Below are 24232 nucleotides of genomic sequence, written 5' to 3'. Positions count from 1 at the left end.
CATTTCATGCTTTTTAATGGTTATCGCACCCAGGCCGAGATTAGCCTGCCAATAAACGTCACTCAGAATTCAAGGTTCAATTTTTAGAATGGTAGTATAAGACAACCCACAATTTTTAGGGGTGAATTTTAGGATTTAAAGGTCATCTTATATGCAGAAATATACAGTACATATATGCTAGAATTACTAACAATCAACACTGAAATTCTTCACTAAGTTAGATTTCCAAGGCTTTTTTCATATGTAGAGTACTACATACTGCATAAAAAAGATAAATAACCCCCACAGCATGACATTCCTGAAAGAGCTCATGTGAAACTGCACCAATAAAAACAGACACACTTGCATATGATTACTTCTTCATAATGGAGCTTGAATATTAGACACCAATATTCAAGTTAATGATACTAATTTATTTCAAACTAAAATTTATGCCAAAAATATTTCAAATTTGACATACTACCACGATGTCTAGCATCTAATTACCACCAAACATAGGCAGTCCCAGGGTATCAGCAATCTGGTTTTACAGCTTTATCTAGCAACAAAAATCAGTGATTTTTAGTGCCCAAATGTGCCAATTTCCATTTATCGGTGCTGATAATCGGTTATTGGCGGTAACACATACCTAACAGAGGTGCCAATGTCCAGTTATCGGCGCCGACATCATATCTTCAGTTATCTGTGATTTTCGGTTATTGTCATGCCATAGGAATGGAACCCACCTTGATAACTGAGGCCTGCCTACAACCTTTAGTGTTAGCTATTCAAAATTCTGCCAATTTGCTGTTTCTGTGCAAAGTTGCAACTTATTAAAATTGCCACCTTTTATATAAATTGCTTCATAATAAATTCTCACTTCATTATTTAGGATAATGCATTAATAACTTTAATCATAATTGTGTTCATTTCCTAAATTCAACATGATAATATACGTATATGTATGTATTCACTATTTTCAATTTGAGTAACTCAATACAGTAAATAATTTCCCTGTGAAACTTATTGATATCTATACAACTTTTGTAATGATAACAATTCCTACCAATGTTGGTAAAAAATTATTAAATGTACTTAATTATTATTTTCCTCATCATCATGTCATAAAAACAGACATTATAATGGAAGGGTAATTGCATCCTTTTGTAATCATCTTAGTCCTTGATTAGGTATACTGTTTCTACTGCCATTATAGTAAGTCTGACCTTTTTCTGAATAGTACACATTTAGAAAAATCAAAACAAGGAAAAGCCACAAATTGTAATAAATCAAGACTTCATAAGATGTGTCAGTGGTTCCTTGATGACTGGAGCTAGATAGCTAAAAGAAAGAGGACTAAATTCTTGAAGGAATTTCACTTATAGTGATTTTTCTCTTAATATGATTATGAAATATTAAAATTGCCAACCATTTTTTCTCATATAAAGAGGAGTCCCCAGAAGGAAATCCAGGCTCTCCGATCAGCCCTATGTTGAAGAAGCCTCCCTCAGGGACCAGCCTCCTCAACCTCACCTTTTTTTTCCTCTCACATGAAGATTCCTTAGCCCTTAAATGCTGAGCTGGTATTTCCGAAAGTGTCTCCCCTATGCTGACGGCGTTCACGAGTGAGCGCCGAAGCGGAAAAAGTTTTTTTTAAAACAATCACAGCATGCTTAGTTTTCAAGATTAAGAGTTAATTTTTGGCTCCTTTTTTGTCATTGCCTGAAAAAATATCATTATCATATATAAATATTGGAATATATGACAGCACGAAAAAAAATTTCATACATAATTATATACAAATGCGCTGTGAGCAAAACGGTTAAAGCTAACGAGTTAATTATTTTTTCGTTGTATTGTACACTAAATTGCAATCATTTTGGTATATAATAAATTGTAAAACGATCAAAGCAACAAAGAGAAAATATTATCGCAATATGATGCATGAATTCGTAACGCGCGGATGTAAAAAAAGCAGTTTTCAAATATTCACCATAAATCGAAATATTGTGCTAGAGACTTCCCGTTTGTTGCAAAATGAAAGTAATTGATTGAATATTACTAGACTGTAGGTGTTGTAGCTTACAATTGCAGTTTTCTACCATTTCGGTCGAGTTAAAGTTGACCGAAGGTCGAATTTTTTCTATTTATCGTTATTTATATGAAAATATTTCAAAGCTGATAAAAGCTACAACCATGGGTTGTTTATTGTTGTATTCTACATGAAATTGTGCACATTTTATGTAAAACTTTATGTAACGGCTAATTTAAAATGGTGCAAACATTACGACAATTGGACAAAAAAATTCAAGATTTTTTCGGAAGAGTTACTGCGCGGACGTAAGGAAAAAGTTTTTTCATAAATTCACCATAAATCGAAATATTGTGCTAGACTTCCAATTTGTTGCAAAATAAACGTAAATGATTGAATATTACTAGAATGTAATAGTTTTAGCTTACAATTGCATTTTTCGACCATTTCGGTCGAGTCAAAGTTGACCGAAGGTTGATATTTTGCCTCTTATCGTTATTTATATGAAAATATTTCAAAACTGATAAAAGCTACCACCATGGGTTGTTTGTTTTTTGTTGTATTCTACATGAAATTGCACACATTTTCATATAGAAAACTTTATGCAACGGCTAATATAAAACTGCAAACATTACAACAATCGGACGAAAAAATTTTGATTTTTTCGGCAGTTACCGCACGGACATAGGAAAAAGTTTTTTTTTTTCTAAAATTCACCATAAATCTGAATATTGTGCTAGACTTCCAATTTGTTTCAAAATGAAGGTAAATGATTGAGTATTTCTAGAATGTAAGAGTTTTAGGTAAATATTTCAAAACTGATAAAAGCTACAACCATGAGTTGTTTTTTGTTGTATTCTACATGAAATTGCGCACATTCTCATATATAATACGTACTCTATGTAACGGCTAATATAAAATGGTGCAAAAATTATGTCAATTCTGAGATTTGTTGCTGATGCTTTTTTGTGCGAGAAGAAAGAAATTCTTGCTTGCGCGCCTGGGTAACAATTTTAAACAAAACAACAGCTTGATCCGTGAGCTCCCAGCATCCCCCAAGGCGCGATTCAAAAGTTTTCGCCTAGTAGGCCTATAACTATTTTTCTGAGAATTTTTGCAAAAACTTTTTTTTGTCGACGTACCACACGTCGGTTCGGCACCCGACAGACAATTTTCGTCGACGTTTAATACGTCCAATCAGCGTTAAAGGGTTAAGGGGATCTAGGCTCTCCCATGCAACAGTCCATCATTGTGGACTTGATATGCCTGTTCCTCCTAGGGTTCCTAGTATGTACGAGTAATTTGGCTGACACTCTACCTGACGGGTGGCAGCAACCTGGCTGCCCTGGCTAAAGCCATCCAGACAGATTTCTAATCAGAAAATTCCTTCAGATGCCTTGGTAGAGTTTAGGAAGGAAGTCCTCAAGGTAGAGTTTAGGAAGGAAGTCCTTGAGATGAGTTTCACCATATCCAAGACACTACTAGAGATCCCTGGCATAAATTTAGGGCAATATTAGATACTGAATGGGACTTTGTTACTAAGACTAACAAGTCCTTGAAGGCCATATGCAGGGAAATAGGTAGTTGTGCTATGTCCTTGGAGCATGTTAACAAAACAGTTGAAGTGAAAAAGAGCTTGAGTCGGTCTCTTAGAGATCTTCATTAGCAGCAGAATTTGACTCCCAAGGGGATGCTCCTCGTGCTCCTGTAATACACTGACTGATCTTAACACTTCGGCTAGTTCAGTCTCTACCTCCTAAGGCTGGAAGGATCACTGCCAATCCTTGGCATGACACCTAAATATCTTTTCACCAACTGGTAAATACAGTACTTCATTTAAAAATAAAACACAACTATTACCATGGAATGTGAGCATTTGGACAAAGCTACCTTCTATAATACCAAATGGTACTTGGTCTGTATTTCAATTGGAATAGTACAGAGACTTCCTAAGGAGGTGGTCACCATCCTAGCTAGCATGGTAACCAAAGCAACTGACACAACCCTTTTTGTGTTTCAATGGATATTATGGCATGCTGACCATTCTAGAAAATTAACTTAAATTGCCTCTTTTGTTCATTACTCCTCCAATCACTATCAAAATGTTAAATTCTCTGTTTTTTCTGGGATGTTCCTAAGGGCTTTACATGTCTGTAGCCCACAGTTTATTGACACTAAGATTAAAACTATTATGATATTGCATTGAAACTTAAATACCCAAGGACATTTGTAGATGTGGTATGGAAAAGAGCTAGAAAAACATTTTATTTAGCTAATGACAAACTTGAATTTAGTAAGCATAACATTCTAAAAGTACCCTATGATGAAAGGTTTTCAGATATTCCTAGAATTTTAAAGCTTTTTAACATTACGTAATGTTTTTTTTCAGTAATATTAATGTCAAGAGTTTAGTAATAAAAAATTCTCCTAAAGGATCCTCCCAGGCTGCATATATGAAATTCCTTGCAAAAAGTGTGATAAAGTCTATTGCGGACAAACCGGTAAACCTCTTTCACAAAGTCTCAAACATCACCAATATTCTGTGAGCATTGGGCAAATATCGAATGCATTATTCGTACATATGAGAGATTTAGATCATCCTATTAACTGGAGTCCAACAGCCTTAATCTCATGTAATGACACAGTTAAAAAGAATATCATTGAAACTTGTTTCATAAAGTCAAATGATGGAAATGTTATAAATTTAAGTCTTGGTTTATTTAAACTTGATGCCTTCATAATGAAAAAAGTTGTAGATAAATATAATCAACAAAATTAATATATTCAGTTTATACATGTTTTGGACTGCACGGATACTTTGTAGCTTCTGTTAGGGTTAATTCTATGTTTACGTTTGTGACCATGTAATATCCGATAATCCTGGATTATCTTTTTAATTTTTACCCTTTTGACAGTTAACCATCTGGTTTTCTTAATCTTGTTTACCTGATAACTTTCTCTCCAACTATATTTCATTCGTTCCTTGACAACATCTTAGTACAGATGAAAGCGCTTGGAATGCTGACTATCATTCATTTTCCAGTGGTATTCGCTTATTTAATGAAGTCATGTGCATCTACTGAGATTTTTTAAGCATATAGTATATATACATATATATATATATATATATAATATATCATATATATATATATATATATCTATATACACACACACACACTATATATAGATATAAAGATAATATATATATATATATATATATTATATATATATATATAATATATATATATATATATATATATATATATATTATATATATATATATATATATATATAGTATATGTGTATATATGTGTGTATATATATGTGTATATATATATATATATATATATATAATATATATATATATATTATATATATATATTTTCATATATGTACCGAAGGGGAATTTTTAAGTCAATAATTTCGTCCCCACATGGGATCGAACCACCGTCCAAGTGGACGGGAACGAAATCAGGACAGACATTGATAGCGTCACTGTCTGTCCTGATTTCGTTCCCGTCCACTTGGACGGTGGTTCGATCCCATGTGGGGATGAAATTATTATCAACTAAAAAATTCCCCTTCAGTACATATATGAAAATATATCAATTCTGAGGTAGAGCGAATTTAGATATTAAAGGACATTTGTAGCTTGAATGATATATATATATATATATATATATATATATATATATATATATATATATATATATATATATATATATATATAATATATATATATATATCCAAACAGCGGTGGCCACAGCCAGATATACATCAATGAGGAGAAGTTATATTATTGAGCCCTTTTAGCAAGTCTGTATGTCCTTATCCTCATTGATATATATATATATATATATATATATATATATATATATTTATATATATATATTATATATATATAATATATATATATATATATATATATATATATATATATATATATATATATATATATATATATAATATATATATATATACTGTGGGCCCCTATTCGCGTTCTCCGGATTCGCAGACTCACTGATTCGTGGATTTTTCTCTGGACCACATCTACCCATTATTTGCGGGGAATTCACCTATTCGCGGGATTTTCTGACAATAAATAATCTCTAGTTAGTGTATTTTGATGTTATTTTCATGCCTAAATACATTTTTATGATACACAAATGATTTACTAATTTTAAAATATTAATATTGATCAAATCTGTAATAGTAAGTTTAATAAGATTAAATGATATCACATAATATAATTCTCTCTCTCTCTCTCTTACAGATATGTATGCTTTTTGTAAGAAAAATGATTTACTAACTTTCAATATTAATCTTAATGTAAAGAGCAATCACTTCAATAAAGAATACTACAATGAATGAGTAAGATTTTAGTTTATAAATTTTAAAAATTATATAAGAATGAAGGAAATGCCAGTCTTCAAACATCTTTCTTTCGAACTCCAGGTCTCTCTCTCTCTCTCTCTCTCTCTACTGAGATGAGAGATTTTTATGGTACAGGTATGTATAATAGTTATTAATATTTTCATATTAATAATAATAATAATAATAATAATAATAATCAATAATAATATGCAGGAGCAAGATTAGTAGCAGAACTGATGGGAATTCGAACACCAACACCACCAGCACAACCCAACCCAACAGAAACCAAAACAGCAACCTCCTTGGAAAAGGCGCCTGGAAAAAAGCAAATCATGGTGATGAGATCGACTTGAGTAAACTGAAAGAGATGGCAGAAAAAAGGCTAAGAAGCAAGAAAACAAGGGAGGAACTCAACGAGAAATACAAAGTACAAGAGAGGGGATTAAACAACACAATAGAAGATGTAAAACAGAGGCTCAAGGCCAAAGCACATAAGATCCAACGGTACATGAACAGGAATAAGGGATACCAACAGAACAAACTATTCGGAACCAACCAGAAAAGACTATACAGCCAACTAAGAGGGGAAGACAACCACCCAGAAATTCCTGAAGCCGAACAAAGTAAGAGACTCTGGGAAAACATATGGAGCAATCCGGTATCACACAACAAACATGCAACATGGCTCCAGGAAGTCAAGGAAGAAGAAACAGGGAGAAATAAACAAAGATTCACAGACATCACGACAGACACAGTCAGACCTACCAACTTTAAAAGAAAATTGCCAAACTGGAAAGCCCCAGGTCCCGATGGGAAGTCCATGGATACTGGCTCAAAAACTTCAAGGCCGGCTACACACCCACGAATAGCAGAACAACTCCAGCATTGTATCTCAAATCACCAAGCACCCAAATGGATGACCACAGGAAGAACATCCTTAGTACAAAAAGACAAGAGTAAGGGAAATATAGCCAGTAACTACAGGCCTATCACCTGCCTACCAATATGTTTGGAAGTTACTAACAGTATCATCAGTGAAAGCTATACAACTACCTAGAGGAGACACACCATCCCCCACCAACAGAAAGGCTGCAGAAGGAAGTGTAGGGGCACAAAAGACCAGCTCCTGATAGACAAAATGGTAATGAAGAACAGTAGGAGAAGGCAAAGGAAAAACCAACCTAAGCATGGCATGGATAGACTATAAGAAAGCCTTCGACATGATACCACACACATGGCTAATAGAATGCCCTGAAATATATGGGGCAGAGGAAAATACCATCAGCTTCCTCAAAAAATACAATGCGCAACTGGAATACAATACTTACAAGCTCCTGGAATAAGACTAACAGAGGTTAATATCAGGAGAGGGATCTTCCAGGGCGACTCACTGTCCCCACTACTCTTCGTAGTAGCCTGATTTTCCCATGACAAAAGTTACTACATAAGATGGATGCCGGGTACCAACTCAAGAAAAGAGGCAACAGAATCAACCATCTGATGTTCATGGACGACATCAAGCTGTATGGTAAGAGCATCAAGGAAATAGATACCTAATCCAGACTGTAAGGATTGTATCAGGGGACCTCAGGATGGAGTCTGGAATAGAAAAATGCGCCTTAGTCAACATACAAAAAGGCAAAGTAACGAGAACTGAAGGGATAAAGCTACCAGCTGGGAGCAACATCAAACACATAGATGAGACAGGATACAAATACCTGGGAATAATGGAAGGAGGAAGATATAAAACACCAAGAGATGAAGGACACGATCAGGAAAGAAATTATGCAGAGACTCAAGGCGACACTCAATGTCAAAAACTCAACGCCGGAAATATGATAAAAGCCATAAACACATGGCAGTGCCAGTAATCAGATACAGCGCAGGAATAGTGGAATGGACGAAGGCAGAACTCCGCACAGCATAGATCAGAAAACCAGGAAACATATGACAATACACAAAGCACTACACCCAAGAGCAAATACGGACAGACTATACATAACACGAAAGGAAGGAGGGAGAGGACTACTAAGTATAGAGGACTGCGTCAACATCGAAAACAGAGCACTGGGGCAATATCTGAAAACCAGTGAAGACGAGTGGCTAAAGAGTGCATGGGAGAAGGACTAATAAAAACAGACGAAGACCCAGAAATATACAGAGACAGGAGAAAGACGAAAGAACAGAGACTGGCACAACAAACCAATGCACGGACAATACATGAGACAGACTAAAGAACTAGCCAGCGATGACAATTGGCAATGGCTACAGAGGGGAGAGCTAAAGAAGGAAACTGAAGGAATGATAACAGCTGCACAAGATCAGGCCCTAAGAACCAGATATGTTCAAAGTACGATAGACGGAAATAACATCTCTCCCATATGTAGGAAGTGCAATACGAAAAGTGAAACCATAAACCACATAGCAAGTGAATGCCCGGCACTTGCACAGAACCAGTACAAAAAGAGGCATGATTCAGTAGCAAAGCCCCTCCACTGGAGCCTGTGCAAGAAACATCAGCTACCTTGCAGTAATAAGTGGTACGAGCACCAACCTGAAGGAGTGATAGAAAACGATCAGGCAAAGATCCTCTGGGACTATGGTATCAGAACGGATAGGGTGATACGTGCAAACAGACCAGACGTGACGTTGATTGACAAGGTCAAGAAGAAAGTATCACTCATTGATGTCGCAATACCATGGGACACCAGAGTTGAAGAGAAAAGAGAGGGAAAAATTGAAAAATTAGTATCAAGATCTGAGAAATAGAAAATAAGAAGGATATGGGATATGCCAGTGGAAATCGTACCCAATCATAGGAGCACTAGGCACGATCCCAGATCCCTGAAAGGGAATCTAGAAAAACTAGAGGCTGAAGTTAGCTCCAGGACTCAATGCAGAAGAGTGTGATCCTAGAAACGGCACACATATTAAGAAGAGTGATGGACTCCTAAGGAGGCAGGATGCAACCCGGAACCCCACACTATAAATACCACCCAGTCGAATTGGAGGACTGTGATAGAGCAATATTAATAATAATAATAATAATAATAACTGTAATTACAAAAATCATATGTGAAAGTATTTTACAAATACTACGATAATCTTTCCATTTCTCCTCTCTCTCTCTTCTCTCTCTCTCTCTATCTCTCATCTCTCTCTCTCTCTCTCACAGAGATGTATGTTTTTTCGATGATAAATGATTTACTAATTTTCAAATACCAATATTAATGTAAACAGCACTAATATAAATTAATTAAAGAAAATACCAAAGTGAATTAACAAGATTTTAGTTTATAAATAAAAGAAATATATAAGAATGAAAGAAAATGCATTTTACCCTGCGTCTTGTCTTTGAACTCCACATAGCCAAGGTGAGTTTGCTATGTAAATTCTCTCTCTCTCTCTCTCTCTCTCTCTCTCTCTCTCTCTCTCTCTCGCTACCCTTTTTCCCCCCCCTTTTCTCTCCTTCTTCCTTCTCTCTCTCTCTTCTCCCTCTCTCGTCTCTCTCTCTCTCTCTCTCTTACTGAGATGAGAGAATTTCTATGGTACATGTGTGTTTATTAATATTTTCACATAATAATAATAGTAATATAACTAATTTCAAAATTCATATGTGATAGTATTTTAAAGAAATACAATAATCTATCCATTTCAGTCTTTTAAATAAGGATAACCCTCTCTCTCTCTCTCTCTCTCTCTCTCTCTCTCTCTTTTGCCACACGAGATACTAGTATGTCCTAGTGGTAACTCTCGCCCTCTGTTTGGGCTGGATATGTATATATAAGGATATCTTTAGGGACATTACTACATTTTATGGTAAAATAATAATATACAGTACTAGTTTACAAATAATATTAAGTTTAATGAGATTAAACAGTAACAATAACATTCTCTCTCTCTCTCTCTCTCTTATGTATATTTATTTGTTTTGTAGTGTAAATAAATGATTTACCTTATAACTAATTTTCAAATATTAATAACATTAATTAAAAATAGCGATTCCCAGTCTTTTTATCCACTTGGAGGGAGGTAGGCAGGGGAGTAAATGACAGTTTGATATACGAATAGGCGGAAGGAAAGGAGTCAAGTTATTCTCTCTCTCTCTCTCTCTCTCTCTCTCTCTCTCTCTCTCTCTCTCTCCATTATTATTCTCTGTCTCAGAAATAATTCATAATTTCACTCTTCACGGTCAGATACATGATGTTTCCATTCAATGCACTCTCCCTCTTTCTCTCTCTCTCTCTGTTATTGGCTGTAGGTATATATTTTTAATGGTAAAATGTTTAAGATGACTTTGAAATGATATTAATACTAAATCTCAAAGATTAATGCAGTAATAGGTTAGTAATTTTAGGTATAATTGAAGTAGGAAGTTATTAAAGGTATACATTTGGTATCAACTTTCAAGATAGGCAGTTATAAGCATTTTTAGTGGTGGTTTTAACTCTTCACGGATTTTAACTATTCATGTGGATGTCTGGTACACATACCCACAAATACGGGGGGAACACTGTATATGTGTATGTGTATATATATATATATATATATATATATATATATATATTATAGATATATAATACACACACACACACACACACACACACACATATATATATACTATATATATATATCTATATATATATATATATATATATATATATATACAGGGACAGTCCCCGAGTTTACGACGGGGTTCCGTTCTTGAGACGCGTCATAAGCCCGAATATCGTCGTAAGCCAGAACATCGTCAAAAATCCTAAGAAACCTAACTTTTAATGCTTTGGGTGCATTGAAAACAAAACTATGTAAACTGCATTTCTTATTGCATTTTCATAAAAAAAATTAAATATTGATTATTTTGTATTTTTTGTGTCATATTTTCATCTGCCAGATCAGTGTTGTAGGCGTCGTAACCCTGGAAATAATTTCTGATGAATATAATTGAAAAGCGCCTTAACCTCAGAACATCGTAAGCCGAGACCGTCGTAACCCGGGGACTGCCTGTATACAATGGTCCCCCCGTATTCACAGGGGATGCGTACCAGACCCCCCCATGAATAGTTAGAATCCGCGAATGTTTGGAACCCCTATAAAAATGCTAAAAACAGCCTATTTTGTTAGTTAAAACTCAAGAAAAACCCACTAAAAATTTTCATACATGGTTTTTTTTGAATAGTTTTATCACAAAAGTGCATTTTATGATGAAATTCATCAAAAAAACCAGGAATTTGTGGATATTTATCATAGAAAAATACCACGAATGCTGCGAATTTTCCGCGAATAATGCAGGGAAACGTTCCCGAGAGAAATCCGCGAATGTGTGAGTCCGCGAATCTGGAGACGCGAATACGGGGGTCCACTGTATATATATGTGTGTATATATGTATATATATATATATATATATATATATATATATATATATATATATATATATATGTATGTAATGAGGATATGATCCTCATTATTCGTTTGGGGAAGGTGTAACTCGAGCGTCAGGCAAACAACAAATAAATCTCTCTCCCTCTAAGCAACCAGCGGCTCGCGACTTTTCTTTCTCTCTCACTCGCCATGCGACCGCTCTCTCTCTCTCTCTCTCTCTCTCTCTCTCTCTCTCTCTCTCTCTCTCTCTCTCTCTCCACTCTAACAGGTAATCAAAATGAGAGAGTTGCAATACATTTATTAATAACGAAAAAACAGTAAATCAATTAGGTCTCACAGACTAACTTAATTCAATTAAAACCCCAACAAAATGTCTAACATGTAATGGTCACACCAAATGTCTCCCTCGGTCCCCACATAGTTCCGCTAGAACCGTCTGTTTCAAAGACATAAGAAACCACTCGTAAGTACACACACAAGTTTAACAACAAAGTCAAAGATTGAATATTCCCACAAAATGTTAAATAGACAACAAGCCGCTCTTTGGCTAAAATATTATAAGACTCACCCAAGCAGCCGGAATATTTCAAGCACTTATCATAAATACACTTTCACTAAGCTTCCCCGGCATCCTGTCTTTCTCTCAGACGCCTCTATGCCAAATCCCCATAGACTTGGGTATCATACATTATTAACAGAAGAGGCGCACACGCACATATGAATGCACATTTCAACAACGCCTCACATTACTGACTGCAACCAGTTTCCCAAAGGCACTTTTGAAAAGAGTTCATGAACTGAGTACATTGACTCATCTTTCTATGCAGTTTTAATATCACGCCACCCACAGAAACCATTGATCAGCATCCCTCGTGAGTATAGGGGACCACTGTATATATATATATATATATATAATATATATATAAATATATATATAATAAAAATCTATGTCTTCTGAGTAAACACAACACTAACCTTGTATTTATTTCGTTTATCATCCTTCAAATATTCTGCACAAGTTAAAAAAACTAAACAATCATAATAGCTACTTAAAGCCAATACTAATCAAGCCTGGATAAATCTGAAATTACTGGAATTTATAATGCCAACTAACAATGTCCTCCAAACCTATCATAAAGACTGAAAAGAGAACCTGAAATCATACATATCTAATAAACTAGCACATAACCTTGTCAAGTCTCTAATGTATACCATTGCAAGATAGTACATCATTATAAAATGTCTTGTAAAAAGGGAGTACAAAGGGGACTTCTGCCTAACATAACAGATGTCTTTTGTACATAATGACATCTTCTGACTTGCAGCATAACTTCGTCAAGTGCTCCTCAAAAATACTAAATCTTCTGTTCTCTTGTAATACAATTCAAAGAACTTGTTAAGTAACAAGGGGGACTTGACATACACTTACCAGCTCTCTCACTGTTCCTTAGAGCAGAAGAAAGAGTTCTAACGTTTATGGAAGAAACAATGGTTTTATATCACCATTCAGTTCTTTGGCTTCTTTCAATGCTCTGCGGAACTGGGATCTACATTTTTTGTATTCTATTAAACTTTCCTCTGTCCGATGTCTACGACATCGTGTAAAGGCAGTCCTTGCAGCACGATGCAAATTCTTAAGTTCAATCTAACAAGGGAAAAGAGAAGGGGAAAATGTAGTGATACTCACCAAATGAACTTGCATTGCAAAGATGCAATTCCTCTAATTATGAATAAATTCAAATACAATAGATTATTCGTCAAATTATCCATTCATTATCAAGAACTCTTTGGAGTCGTAACTTCAAAGGTCACTGACACCACTAAACTGAATATGTCTGCCATACTGCTTAAAGCGAAAAATCACATAACACTTCAAACATCTTTGGGAAATAAAAAATTTAAAAATTTCTTCATTAAGCCTTGATCCTAAAATGTCTCAAACTGAGTAATCACCATTAAGACCTATGCAACTAAAAAATTGGCATCACTCTCATTTGCTCAACTTGACATTCAATCATGATACTGAGTAAGCCTTGTGTGAATAATCATTAATTGGCAAAGAATCTCTCTTACTGTGGCAAACTCAAGGTATTTCCAAGAATGTGACGAGTTCAAAATTTTCTTCGTTTTCTAATTATACTAGCTCCTAATTTCATGTACCTGAAACTATGGCGCAAGTTTCTGGGGACATACCCTTTACTGAGAGGGAGAAATTATTCCTGTTTGTAGTACTGACTGCTTCCTTAGGTACACAGCCTACTCTTAAGTATCATGTCACCCCAACATGAACAAGTACCCTGGACAACTTCATACACTGGCCTCTCCCTTTACTCAGGCTTATCTAATCCAGATCTCTATGTCTTTTTTGTACAGGATTAAAGTGTCTAACAACCTGTAAGACACTCATAGAGACAAATAAGTACATAATTTCTGTGTCAGTATCACACAATTCCCTTCAACCGATCACTAAAAACTGTTGTATAATCAATTAAGCAACTTCCATAACAAGTAAAAAATATGGGATGAATTATGTCTTTTGACATTACATACACACATGCAAGTTTTAAACCTGAAGTGCACCGGCAATGTTTCACTAACAGAATTTTCAACATGAGTACGTACAACTGAATATTTAACATGTAATATTTTGACTTTACGATAACCATTATTCAAATACCATGGGGCTAAAGGGTGACAGTTATTTTGACAATCTGGATAACTGAGAATTGCTTATTGACCTATAAGGAATAAAATTTACTGCGTGTGTTTCATTATTTTTATAAATTATCATCCCTCTCAGTAAAAATCTCATCTCGTTATTTTTAATTTCTGAATCAAATTAAAATTATGGTTAAGTCAAAGATTTGCTAAACTAGTATGGAAAATTTTATAAATACCATAGCTTATGTGGAAAATTTTATAAATACAATAGCTTATGCTAGGCTAGAGTTATTGGTGAAAGCCTTGCCTACATATGAATAAACATGGCTGATAAGGAATATAATTTATTTAATTATTACAAAACCATGCACTGTACAATAAACAAAAACATACAGTGTAGTAAAGAGTAAGCTGTACAAAAAAGTAATAAAATCACATTTTAACACAAACAATGTCCAAGCACATAGTCAAAATATGACAAATGTTAAGTATTAATTTGTATCTTTCCAAACATACAAACCAAAGGTCTTTATATATGGGATTTACTTTCACATATGTAAAGACCGAAGGTTTGTATACATGTAGGAACAAATTACATTTTACTTTGCTCCTCCACAGTCACAGCAGCTTTGGAGTGAGACATTCCAAAGCATCACAGGGATGCCTAGAACTCTGCACTCTTCCATCTTATGACATGACCAACTTAGTAAAATATGATCATAGGTGGTTTTTTACAACCACTGTAGCAAATAACACTGCTGCAGCATATTAAGGATGAAGGTTAATATAATGAGGACAAGTCCATCTGTTGAAGGACAAAACAGATCTCCATGATTCAACAGTTCCAGAACAACTGGACCCTCCAGCCAAGATGTGGCATCCTAATCTGGCAACCTGTTTCACTGAGAAGACTTGTTCATTTCAGTAATTCAAGGAGGGGGACATGTCACCTGGACAGCCTATGAAACACATTAACAAATGGCAGAAAACATTAACATTTCTTGATTATCTCCATCTTTGTCTCCATAGAAAGCATCCTCTTCTTTCCGTGAACTTCAGCAACATGGCTAATAACGTAGGTAATTAAGTTCACACACATATTAGTACATACTGTATCATAAAATACAAACATAATAAATGTGCATCTTTTCCATGGATACTTTACTGTATCCAATAATACTGTATGTATCCTCATATTACTACAGGTAGTATACAATTCTTTATCCAAAATTCTTAGGGCCAGATGTGTTCAGGATTTCAAAATTTTTTTGATTTCAGAACTGTGGGGTGAGGATCATAATCACAACATAATTACTGCAGCAGAAACATTTTTTCTTTTTTTATGTTTTTTCACATTTTTTCATTATACCATATATACTCGTGTAACACTCGATCTCGCATAACATGCGACCGCCAAATTTTCACCCTTTAAAAATGATTTTATCACATATCTCATGTATCATGCGAGTTAAATTTACGAAACCAAATAGCAATAGGCTAACCACTTTTCCTCCTCTTTATCTATTCTATTTTTTAGTTAGGCTAACCCATTTTCCTCCATCTCTTTATCTATCCCATCTTTAGTTATGTTATACTTGTTTTGAAAATGCATACAGCCAGAAACAGCTGATTTGCTATGAACAACCGAATCCGATAACAACACCCTTTTTGCTTGCATTTCAACCATCGTACTATAGTAAAATATTACAGCCTTACCCCTACATACAAAAGTCCCTACATACAAAAAATCCAGGTTACAAAGGCAAAGACGAAGATTTTTTGCTTCTGTTTACGAAAATAGTTCAGGTTGCAAAAGGGTGTACTGTAAAGTCAAAGTTTCACCCGGGCCGCCAAGAACAATTTTAAAACTTGCGCACCGCCAACTCAGTAGACTCGCCACCATCCTCCCGCTCTCCCATTGGTTCCTGATGCTAGTTACTGCCGTAAGATCCTGATCTCCTATTGGTCAGCATCTATCCCATCATGCATCTACGTAAGGGAGTTCCTCGACCATTTTGTTTCGGCAGCGTTATCGTACACGCATGGAATTCGTTCGTTCATGTAGATTTTTCTTTGTTTTGGGTGGTGTTCTCTCTAAAGGTCTCTTGTTATCTTAGTCCATCACAACTTTACTCTGCCACTTCTGTGGAAGTATCTTTTTGTGCTCCTATTTGCATAAAATATTTTTAAAAATTGATAAAATATTGTTCCCTTCATTTGCACCTGTTTCATGATTATTTACCACTTTAGTTTTTTTTCTGTAAAGCATTAATTTCTTCTTGAGATTTATTTTCCTGTCCTCAAATTACTACTACCTGTAAGGGATTTTCTTTCATTATTGGTTCTAGTTATTGAACCAATGTCTGTTTTTTAGATGGATCTTGAATTCCTCTCACTTTCAATTTTAATTGAGCTTCTTTTAAAGACATCCCAGTTCTTTCCTGTAATATTTTTATCTCTGCATTGTATATACGTATAGTACATCCATTCTTTGGTTCACTACACTTCCATTGTGTGGCATGTTCTCCTGATCTGCCTTATACGCACACAGGTTCATTTTGACAGTATTTCTTTTGCACGCCCATATTTACTACAATTTGGATACTGTAGTGGCTTTGGGACATATGGCCTTACTTCTCTGGTTTGGCGTAAAATTATTATTTTTTGACCTTCAAATTTTATTTTTGCAATTTTTAATAGTATTTGTTTATTCATAAATTTACTTTTTGGGAGATTACTTAGAAGAGCCACATTCTACTCCCGAGTCTGACCTCTTATTTTTTATAGCCGGTCTCCTACAGGTATAGACTTCTGGTGATACTTGATCTACACCTAAACATATTCAAAATCTTCTTCTGATTCAATAGATACCTACACCAATGCAACCAGCTTAATTTACACTTTACATGGGCTTGTTCTGAATTACCACAGACTTTGTCCTTATCTATCCTAGTCCACAAGTATTCTCCTTGATCCTTCAAGTCTATCACTACTACACTGTATTCACCAAGCATTAGTGTGCATCCTACAGAGTACTTCAGGCATATATGAGGGATAAATTTGTGGTGAAACAATATGAATCTTTAAAAAATTAGTTTTTATATAATACTTAAATAATATTTTCCATATATAATATTTTCCAGCTTCCCCGGCCTGCTGATCCCTTGCAGTTTCACATTTGTAAAAAAAAATTGTTTCTATTCTTATTGAGTTTCACAGAAAACAATGTGTCAATTTAATTACTCCATACAGAAAACAGAGAAAAACCCACTTGTTACTGAACTCTAGTATATAACATACTGTATGAGTACAACTTACATGCTCTTAACAATAAACTTTATTAAATAAGATGAAGAAACCTGAAACAAATGATGGATTGTAAATGCTACAACATCAGGGTCACACCCAAAAATATGAAAAATGTGCCATAAGGAAGTTCCATTTAAACTTGAACAAACTGAAGGGTGTTAAAACATGGTGAGCAAACTCATACTTGTCAAGAATCATATAAGATTTTCAAAACTGCCATATAATTAAATGTCATAAGGTGTCAAATAACTAAGCTCCTCGTTGGACGAGTGGATTTTGCCCTCAGCTACCAATCCGGTGGTGTGAAGTTCGATTCTCAGCTTGGCCAACACGGAACCAGAGAAATTTATTTCTGGTGATAGAAATTCATTTCTCGATGTAATGTGGTTCGGATCCCACAATAAGCTGTAGGTCCCATTGCTAGGTAACCAATTGGTTCCCAGCCACATAAAAATATCTAATCCTTTGGGCCAGCCCTAGGAGAACTATTAATCAGCTCAGTGGTCTGGTAAAACTAAGATATACTTAACCTTAAGTCCAATAACTAATATTCTTTACTTACATTTCTCTTATCCTGTCCCTTGGAGTGAGCTGATCCAACCTTTAAGACACACCCATCAATCTGAAATAAAATGCATAACTTTATTTAACTTAGCAGTCCAGTTAACCTATCTTATCTAAATTAAAATAATTAGCTTCAAACTAATTAAAAACAAAAAACCTACTTGACAATGACATCTAACAAGCAACTTTGCTTTAGTTTATCTTGAGTAATAAAAAATAAAATTAAATTAAACACTACAATATTGCATACAGATAGATCAGCTGCTTAAACAATCTGTATCTTCCTCATTCGCAACTTTGAATTTTTGAAAGTAAAGAATTCAACAGCTTCCAAGTTTTAAACCTCAGTTTACTTGCATCAGCACAACCATATATAAGATCATGTTTTGATATGGAGTGCAGGATCTTTCAATGCAGACAAAAAGGTTATGGGTCAGTTACCAAAGGCTCAAAGAACCCACATTTTTAAGTTTGGGCATGCAAGCACCTGTCATGTTCATTCCAGTGTGCTATATCTAGTTTACTTGATAGATTATTGCATTAGGTATGAAACATGGTTTATGTCTCTCGAGACTCAGATGCATCTGATAGGTAATGAAATCCCAAAAATTTAAGCCCGTTAAAATAATGTTGTCTTCATATTTACTACTGCAGTTTCCTTACCTATATTAGTCACAATAAAGTGATGCAATTCATTAAACACATACTAATTGTTCTTCACCTATACTAAAAACCCAGCAGAAAATATATCCAACCACTGGTGAATAATTTTCCTTGTCCTTATTACTGTGATTAATGCAAGATCATATCCTTGAAATTATTCTTAAGTTATCACAGTTCTGTGCACTAATATTGTTTGGAGTTTTGTAATGAAACCATCTGATACCATATGACCTCTCAAACAAAATCTCTGCTGAGACAATATCCTTTTTTCTAAAAACTGATTACCCTTCTTCATAAAGTTTCCTATCATTGAGAACAAATTAAATAAAGAAAATCAGTTCTTTTTCTTGATTTCTAGCAAAAAATACTTGGGTAGGTAGTGGCAGTGGTAGTGGTACACTGCAAAGATGACCTTAACATCATTGTGAACTAATGATAGGGGAGGACAAAGCTATACTACATAATAGTCTTCTATAGCCACTGCATGTTTCCCTTGATCTTACCTCAGATGGACAGAGGGTTTGGCATTCATGTGTAAAAGTCAAGATTTTACAATACTGTGAAAAGGACAATGAACTGTTCCTTTCCTATGCCACTCATGAGTAATCTTTGAATCTTTATAGAATTAATAGTTTATATAAATAACTATGCTTACTCATAAATTTATGGGATGAAGTTAAACTAAAAATAACCAATGTATGGTTGCTTACAGGTCTAGAACATTGAACAGTCACAACCAAGATCTTTTCTTTGATGATGTAACTCTAGATGTACTTTTTTGTATTACAAATTCAATTTTGCAAAATATATCCAGTCTATCTCTGACTAAACTGCATAAAAACCCAAGATTTTTTTAGGTAAGTTTTCCTTACATTGCTTTTATTCTTTTATTCTGCCAAGTTCTAAATATGCTTCTCCTGTTTAGTCTTCAGAAGCCGACTCACATCAGATATTGTTGCATAAAAAACTTAAAACGATTAATATAATTCTTATCCTGGATCTTGTTATTAATCTTTGGCATTGTCGTTCAGTTAGCACATTGTGTATGCTGCATAAAATTTTCCCTCTTTTTGAGTTTTTTCACTCAGATCTTCCAAAAGTATATCATCCTACTACAGTTAATCCTAATACGAAGTCTCCCCGTTTCTTCTGCGAGGTTCAATACTTAAAACCCCTCTAAACATGCTTAGACCTGTCTATTTTGATAGTTAAAACACAATAAAGCCAACTGGGGACTGCCTGTATTGTAATACAGTCTGGTCCTGAAATATGCGTGATCGGATTGTGTGATTCCACTTTTATGCGCAGATACAGAAAATAGATTTTCTGTATTGCGAAGCTGTTCAAAGTCTGCGAGTCATGCGCTGCAAACGTATCAAATCTACTGTCTTTTCAAGTGTTATGGGGTGGGGGGGGTGGTGACTGGTATCTGAGAGTGGGGTGGGGGGAATGCAAGAGAAAGATTTCTTGCTCAGCCATTAGCTAAGACGGAAAGCTCCGCTTCATGCATTTGTGATGTTATAGCACAGTGTGTATGAATGATCGGTATTATCATCATCAACACCATACGTATTATTCAGATCTGCGAAGTGTATTCTGAATGATCAGTATCATCATCATCGCCATACATATTATTCAGATCTGAGAAGTGTATTCTGAAGGCTTCTGCTCAGCCATGTGAAGACAGAAGGCTCTGCCTCACACATTTGTGACGTCATAGCGCAGTGTGCATGATGATAATGATGATCGGTATCATCATCATCGCCATATGTATTATTCAGACCTGCAAAGTGTATTCTGATCATCCGCATCATGTATCCATCTGCCTAGATGTCAAAGAGGAAGAACTATTTTCTCGAAACTAAAAAGTTTGTCCTTAAGTTATAGACGAAGGAAAGAGCAACTTCCATTTTGGCAGCAGTCGACAACTTCAAATCTGTCATTGCTGAACATGAAGTAAGAATTTAATTTCTAGGTAAACTTGTTTTGACTAACTTTTGGCATTTGATCATTTATTTTTTTCTATTGTTGAAATAGATTTTGATGAAAATGATTAGTAAAAGTGATTAACACAGAAGCAGATGTGTGAGAGAGAGAGAGAGAGAGAGAGAGAGAGGAGAGAGAGAGAGAGAGAGAGAGAGAGAGAGAGAGAGAGAGAGAGAGAGAGAGAGAGAGAGAGAGAGAGAGATTTGTTTGATCTAAATTTTTCAAGAAACTCATTTTATGTTGAATTTTGAATTTTTATCATTTCTTTTCAAGAAATTGTAATTTCATATCAAATTTTGAATTTTAACCAGTTCTTTTTTATCATAGAATGAATTTAGATAGAAACGATTACATATTGAACGTGACTGACAAAGAAACTGTGATGGGCGCTTATAACCAAGTTTGTGTTTGTTAGGCCTAATGGGAGTGAAGACACGCAAGATCCGCCAGTCCCCGAAACCTCAAATGGTTCACAAAGCCTTCCTTCTGCAGAAGAACTCTTCACGGAGGATGAGATTAGAGGAGTTTGAAGGTTTTTTGGCAGATAGGTAGAGGAAAGTCCATCCATAAGGTTTTTTTAAAGGAAATGACTGTATCGTACGGTACACTTGCACCCAATGGTGGCAGTGCTTACGTGTGGGAGTTTTCACCATCCTGGGCGTAATTTTAAACTTTTTTTAAGTTATTAAAACCTTTTTAATGTTTTATTTATCCATAAGAACAATTTCATATTAGAAAGAATTAGTCTAGTACATAAAAAATATTGAAAATGAGTAGTATAAAAAATTTTGACTTGGTAAGTTGCCGTTTGCTTTGCCCTAATGGAATTATTCCCATAAGGTATATGCATCGAAATCTGCAATTTTCCAGTTCTGCGAGGCTGTGGATCGACCAAATTCTCGCATAAATGGGGACCATACTGTGGTTTTAGAACTGCCTATTTTGAATTGCGAGCCCGCAAATTCGGGGAGTTTACTGTACCACAGTTTTCCAAATGTTTATTCTTACTGTAATCAAATTATGGAAGGATTTTTCTAATCCTGGTTGAATCATTGTAACTTTGCAAATTCAAACTTGGTTTATAACGTTTAAGCAGGTTCTACTTTGTGTATCTCAATAAACTGATATATATTTTTTATACTAACCTGCTCTCCCCATTGGAGCTCTTGGTCTTATAGCATCCTGCTTTTTAAACTATAGTGTTCCCCCCCCAAATACTCACTGGGGATGTGTACCAGATGGCCCCCACCCCGAATAGCTAGAATCAGCGAATAGTTGAAACCCCTATAAAATCGCTTAAAAACTACCTATTTTGTTAGTTAAAACTCAGGAAAAACCCACTAATAATGTTTATACCTGGTTTGTTTAATAGTTTTATCACAAAAATTGCATTTTATGATGAAATTAATAAAAAAAAAAAAAAAAAAACAGAATTTATGGATATTTCTCATAGAAAAATACCACGTTTGAATGAATTTTCCACGAATAATGGGGGTATATATTCCAGAGAGAAATCCGGAATACGAGTTCACAAATCTGGAGTCCGCGAATAAGGGGATTTCACTGTAGTTGCAGCTTGGTTTGACATAGTAATAATATCAGCAATAATAAAGGCAGTCCCTGGTTAATGGCGGGGGTTCCACTCCCGGCCAAGTGACAATAACCAAAAATCATTGTTAATTGGGACATCACATTACGATGCTATACGCACAGATAAACTGCATAAGGAAACCGTTAACCGGTTATTGGTGCTGATAAACAGCTTACTTAAGTCAGTAACCTGCTTACCAACGCCGATAAACCGCTTTCCAGTGCCGAAAATCTGTTTATTGGTGTCGCCATCCAAGCACCGTAACACTGAAACACTGTTAACCGATACAGCCAGTACGCAGAGACTGCCTTAAAACATGGCATATAATTACCGATGATCTCTACAAACTAAAATTAAGAGCAAACCTTAATTCTGTGAAGATAACCTAATACGTATAACAGATCTCTTATTGCATATCCTACAACGTTCAAGTTATACATATCTTCAAATAATCCCATATTATTTGTAGTTATGTGTCTTTATGCACAATGACTGTCTCTGCCATGATAAACTGAAAATTCATTAGACTTAAAACTCAAAATTCTCAGTCAATACAGTAGAGCCCCGGATCTTGACGCTAATCCGTTCCAGAAGGAGCGTCGAAATTCGTTTATTTCGAGATCTGGATCAAGTTTTTCCATAAGAAATAACTGAAAATGGATTAATCCATTCCTCATAACCTTGCCTTTTTATACAATACATTACTTGTAAATTACAACCAAATAAGTTTAAATAAGTTAAGAGTTAAAGAAATATATTAAACGTATATTTATAATTTTAAATGAATAATATACAGTATAAAAGAAAACGGGCCTACGTCCAACCGATTGTTGACCAAGCGCCATAGCCTACGTAGGTAACTACCTAATAAGTAGAATGTAGTGGGTAGGCATAAAACATGTTGCTAATATAATAAAACACTGAAAAGCAAGTCTTATTACAGTAAATTAACAAACTTAAAATTAAACCCAATTTATATTTGTTATCAAAAACTTACGAAAAATTGCCTACATTAAGTCGGTAGGCTGTGGCATGAAAGGATGTAAACAAACCCACTGATAGCGGGACTATGGTAGTGAACAAACCATATCGTCGCTATAAGCCTAAAAACGTTTACATTCGGTATTAATTTATGGTAAACCTTATACGGAGTCGACTGTAATACTGTATGCAAAGCCACTTTAAAATTATCTTTCAGTAAATGTTATGATACTAACAGTTTTGTTTTCATAAATATCCTTATAAAAAAGGTGCGTCTTCTATGACAGCAATTTTTTGTCAAATAGGGCTGGTTTCAAGCTTATTGGGCTTTGAAAATAATTATGGTACACGGTACATATATACGTACTTATAAGTAAAAGAATCTTCTTAATTTCTATAATTACAATACCATTACGTACCAGCATCTACAGTTTAATATCAGGCTAACCACTTCTTTACAAGGACGCTTACAAACCAAGCATACGTAAACACTGACGTATTTTTACAGTAGACAAAATCGTCTTATTTTCTATAACTACTACCTATACCATAGCGGCTTTTTTTTATTTAAGCTAAGGCTAACCTCCTCTTTACCAGCAAGCTTAACAAAGCTTTAAAGATTGAGTTCCCTACTGAACTGCACACGTTAGGTGGGTAACAGTGGTTTCACTACCAAATCTCACACGTAAACATTGACCTATTTTTACAG

The 24232-nt window shown here is 34.9% G+C and overlaps 1 protein-coding gene across 5 annotated transcripts in view; it reads right to left on the bottom strand.

The window, feature by feature from the left end:
- Positions 1-24232, bottom strand: part of LOC135197812 (uncharacterized) — a 201516-nt gene that overhangs the window by 7540 nt on the left and 169744 nt on the right. For 4 of the 5 annotated variants that reach the window (XM_064224942.1, XM_064224945.1, XM_064224943.1 and 1 more), the window contains 2 exons: positions 18301-18360; positions 13198-13413 (listed from right to left, as the gene is read on the bottom strand). In XM_064224942.1, coding sequence (XP_064081012.1) covers positions 13243-13413; positions 18301-18360 — 231 coding nt within the window. In that variant the 3' untranslated portion in view covers positions 13198-13242. The remainder of the gene's footprint in view (positions 1-13197; positions 13414-18300; positions 18361-24232) is intronic. The other variant, XM_064224944.1, reaches the window with a different exon arrangement.

The sequence above is a fragment of the Macrobrachium nipponense genome, chromosome 21 (genome assembly GCF_015104395.2).
Source record: "Macrobrachium nipponense isolate FS-2020 chromosome 21, ASM1510439v2, whole genome shotgun sequence".
In the NCBI taxonomy this organism is placed as follows: domain Eukaryota; kingdom Metazoa; phylum Arthropoda; class Malacostraca; order Decapoda; family Palaemonidae; genus Macrobrachium; species Macrobrachium nipponense.
Note: the sequence above shows the minus strand (reverse complement) of the source record. Positions and strands in the feature narration are given on the sequence as shown.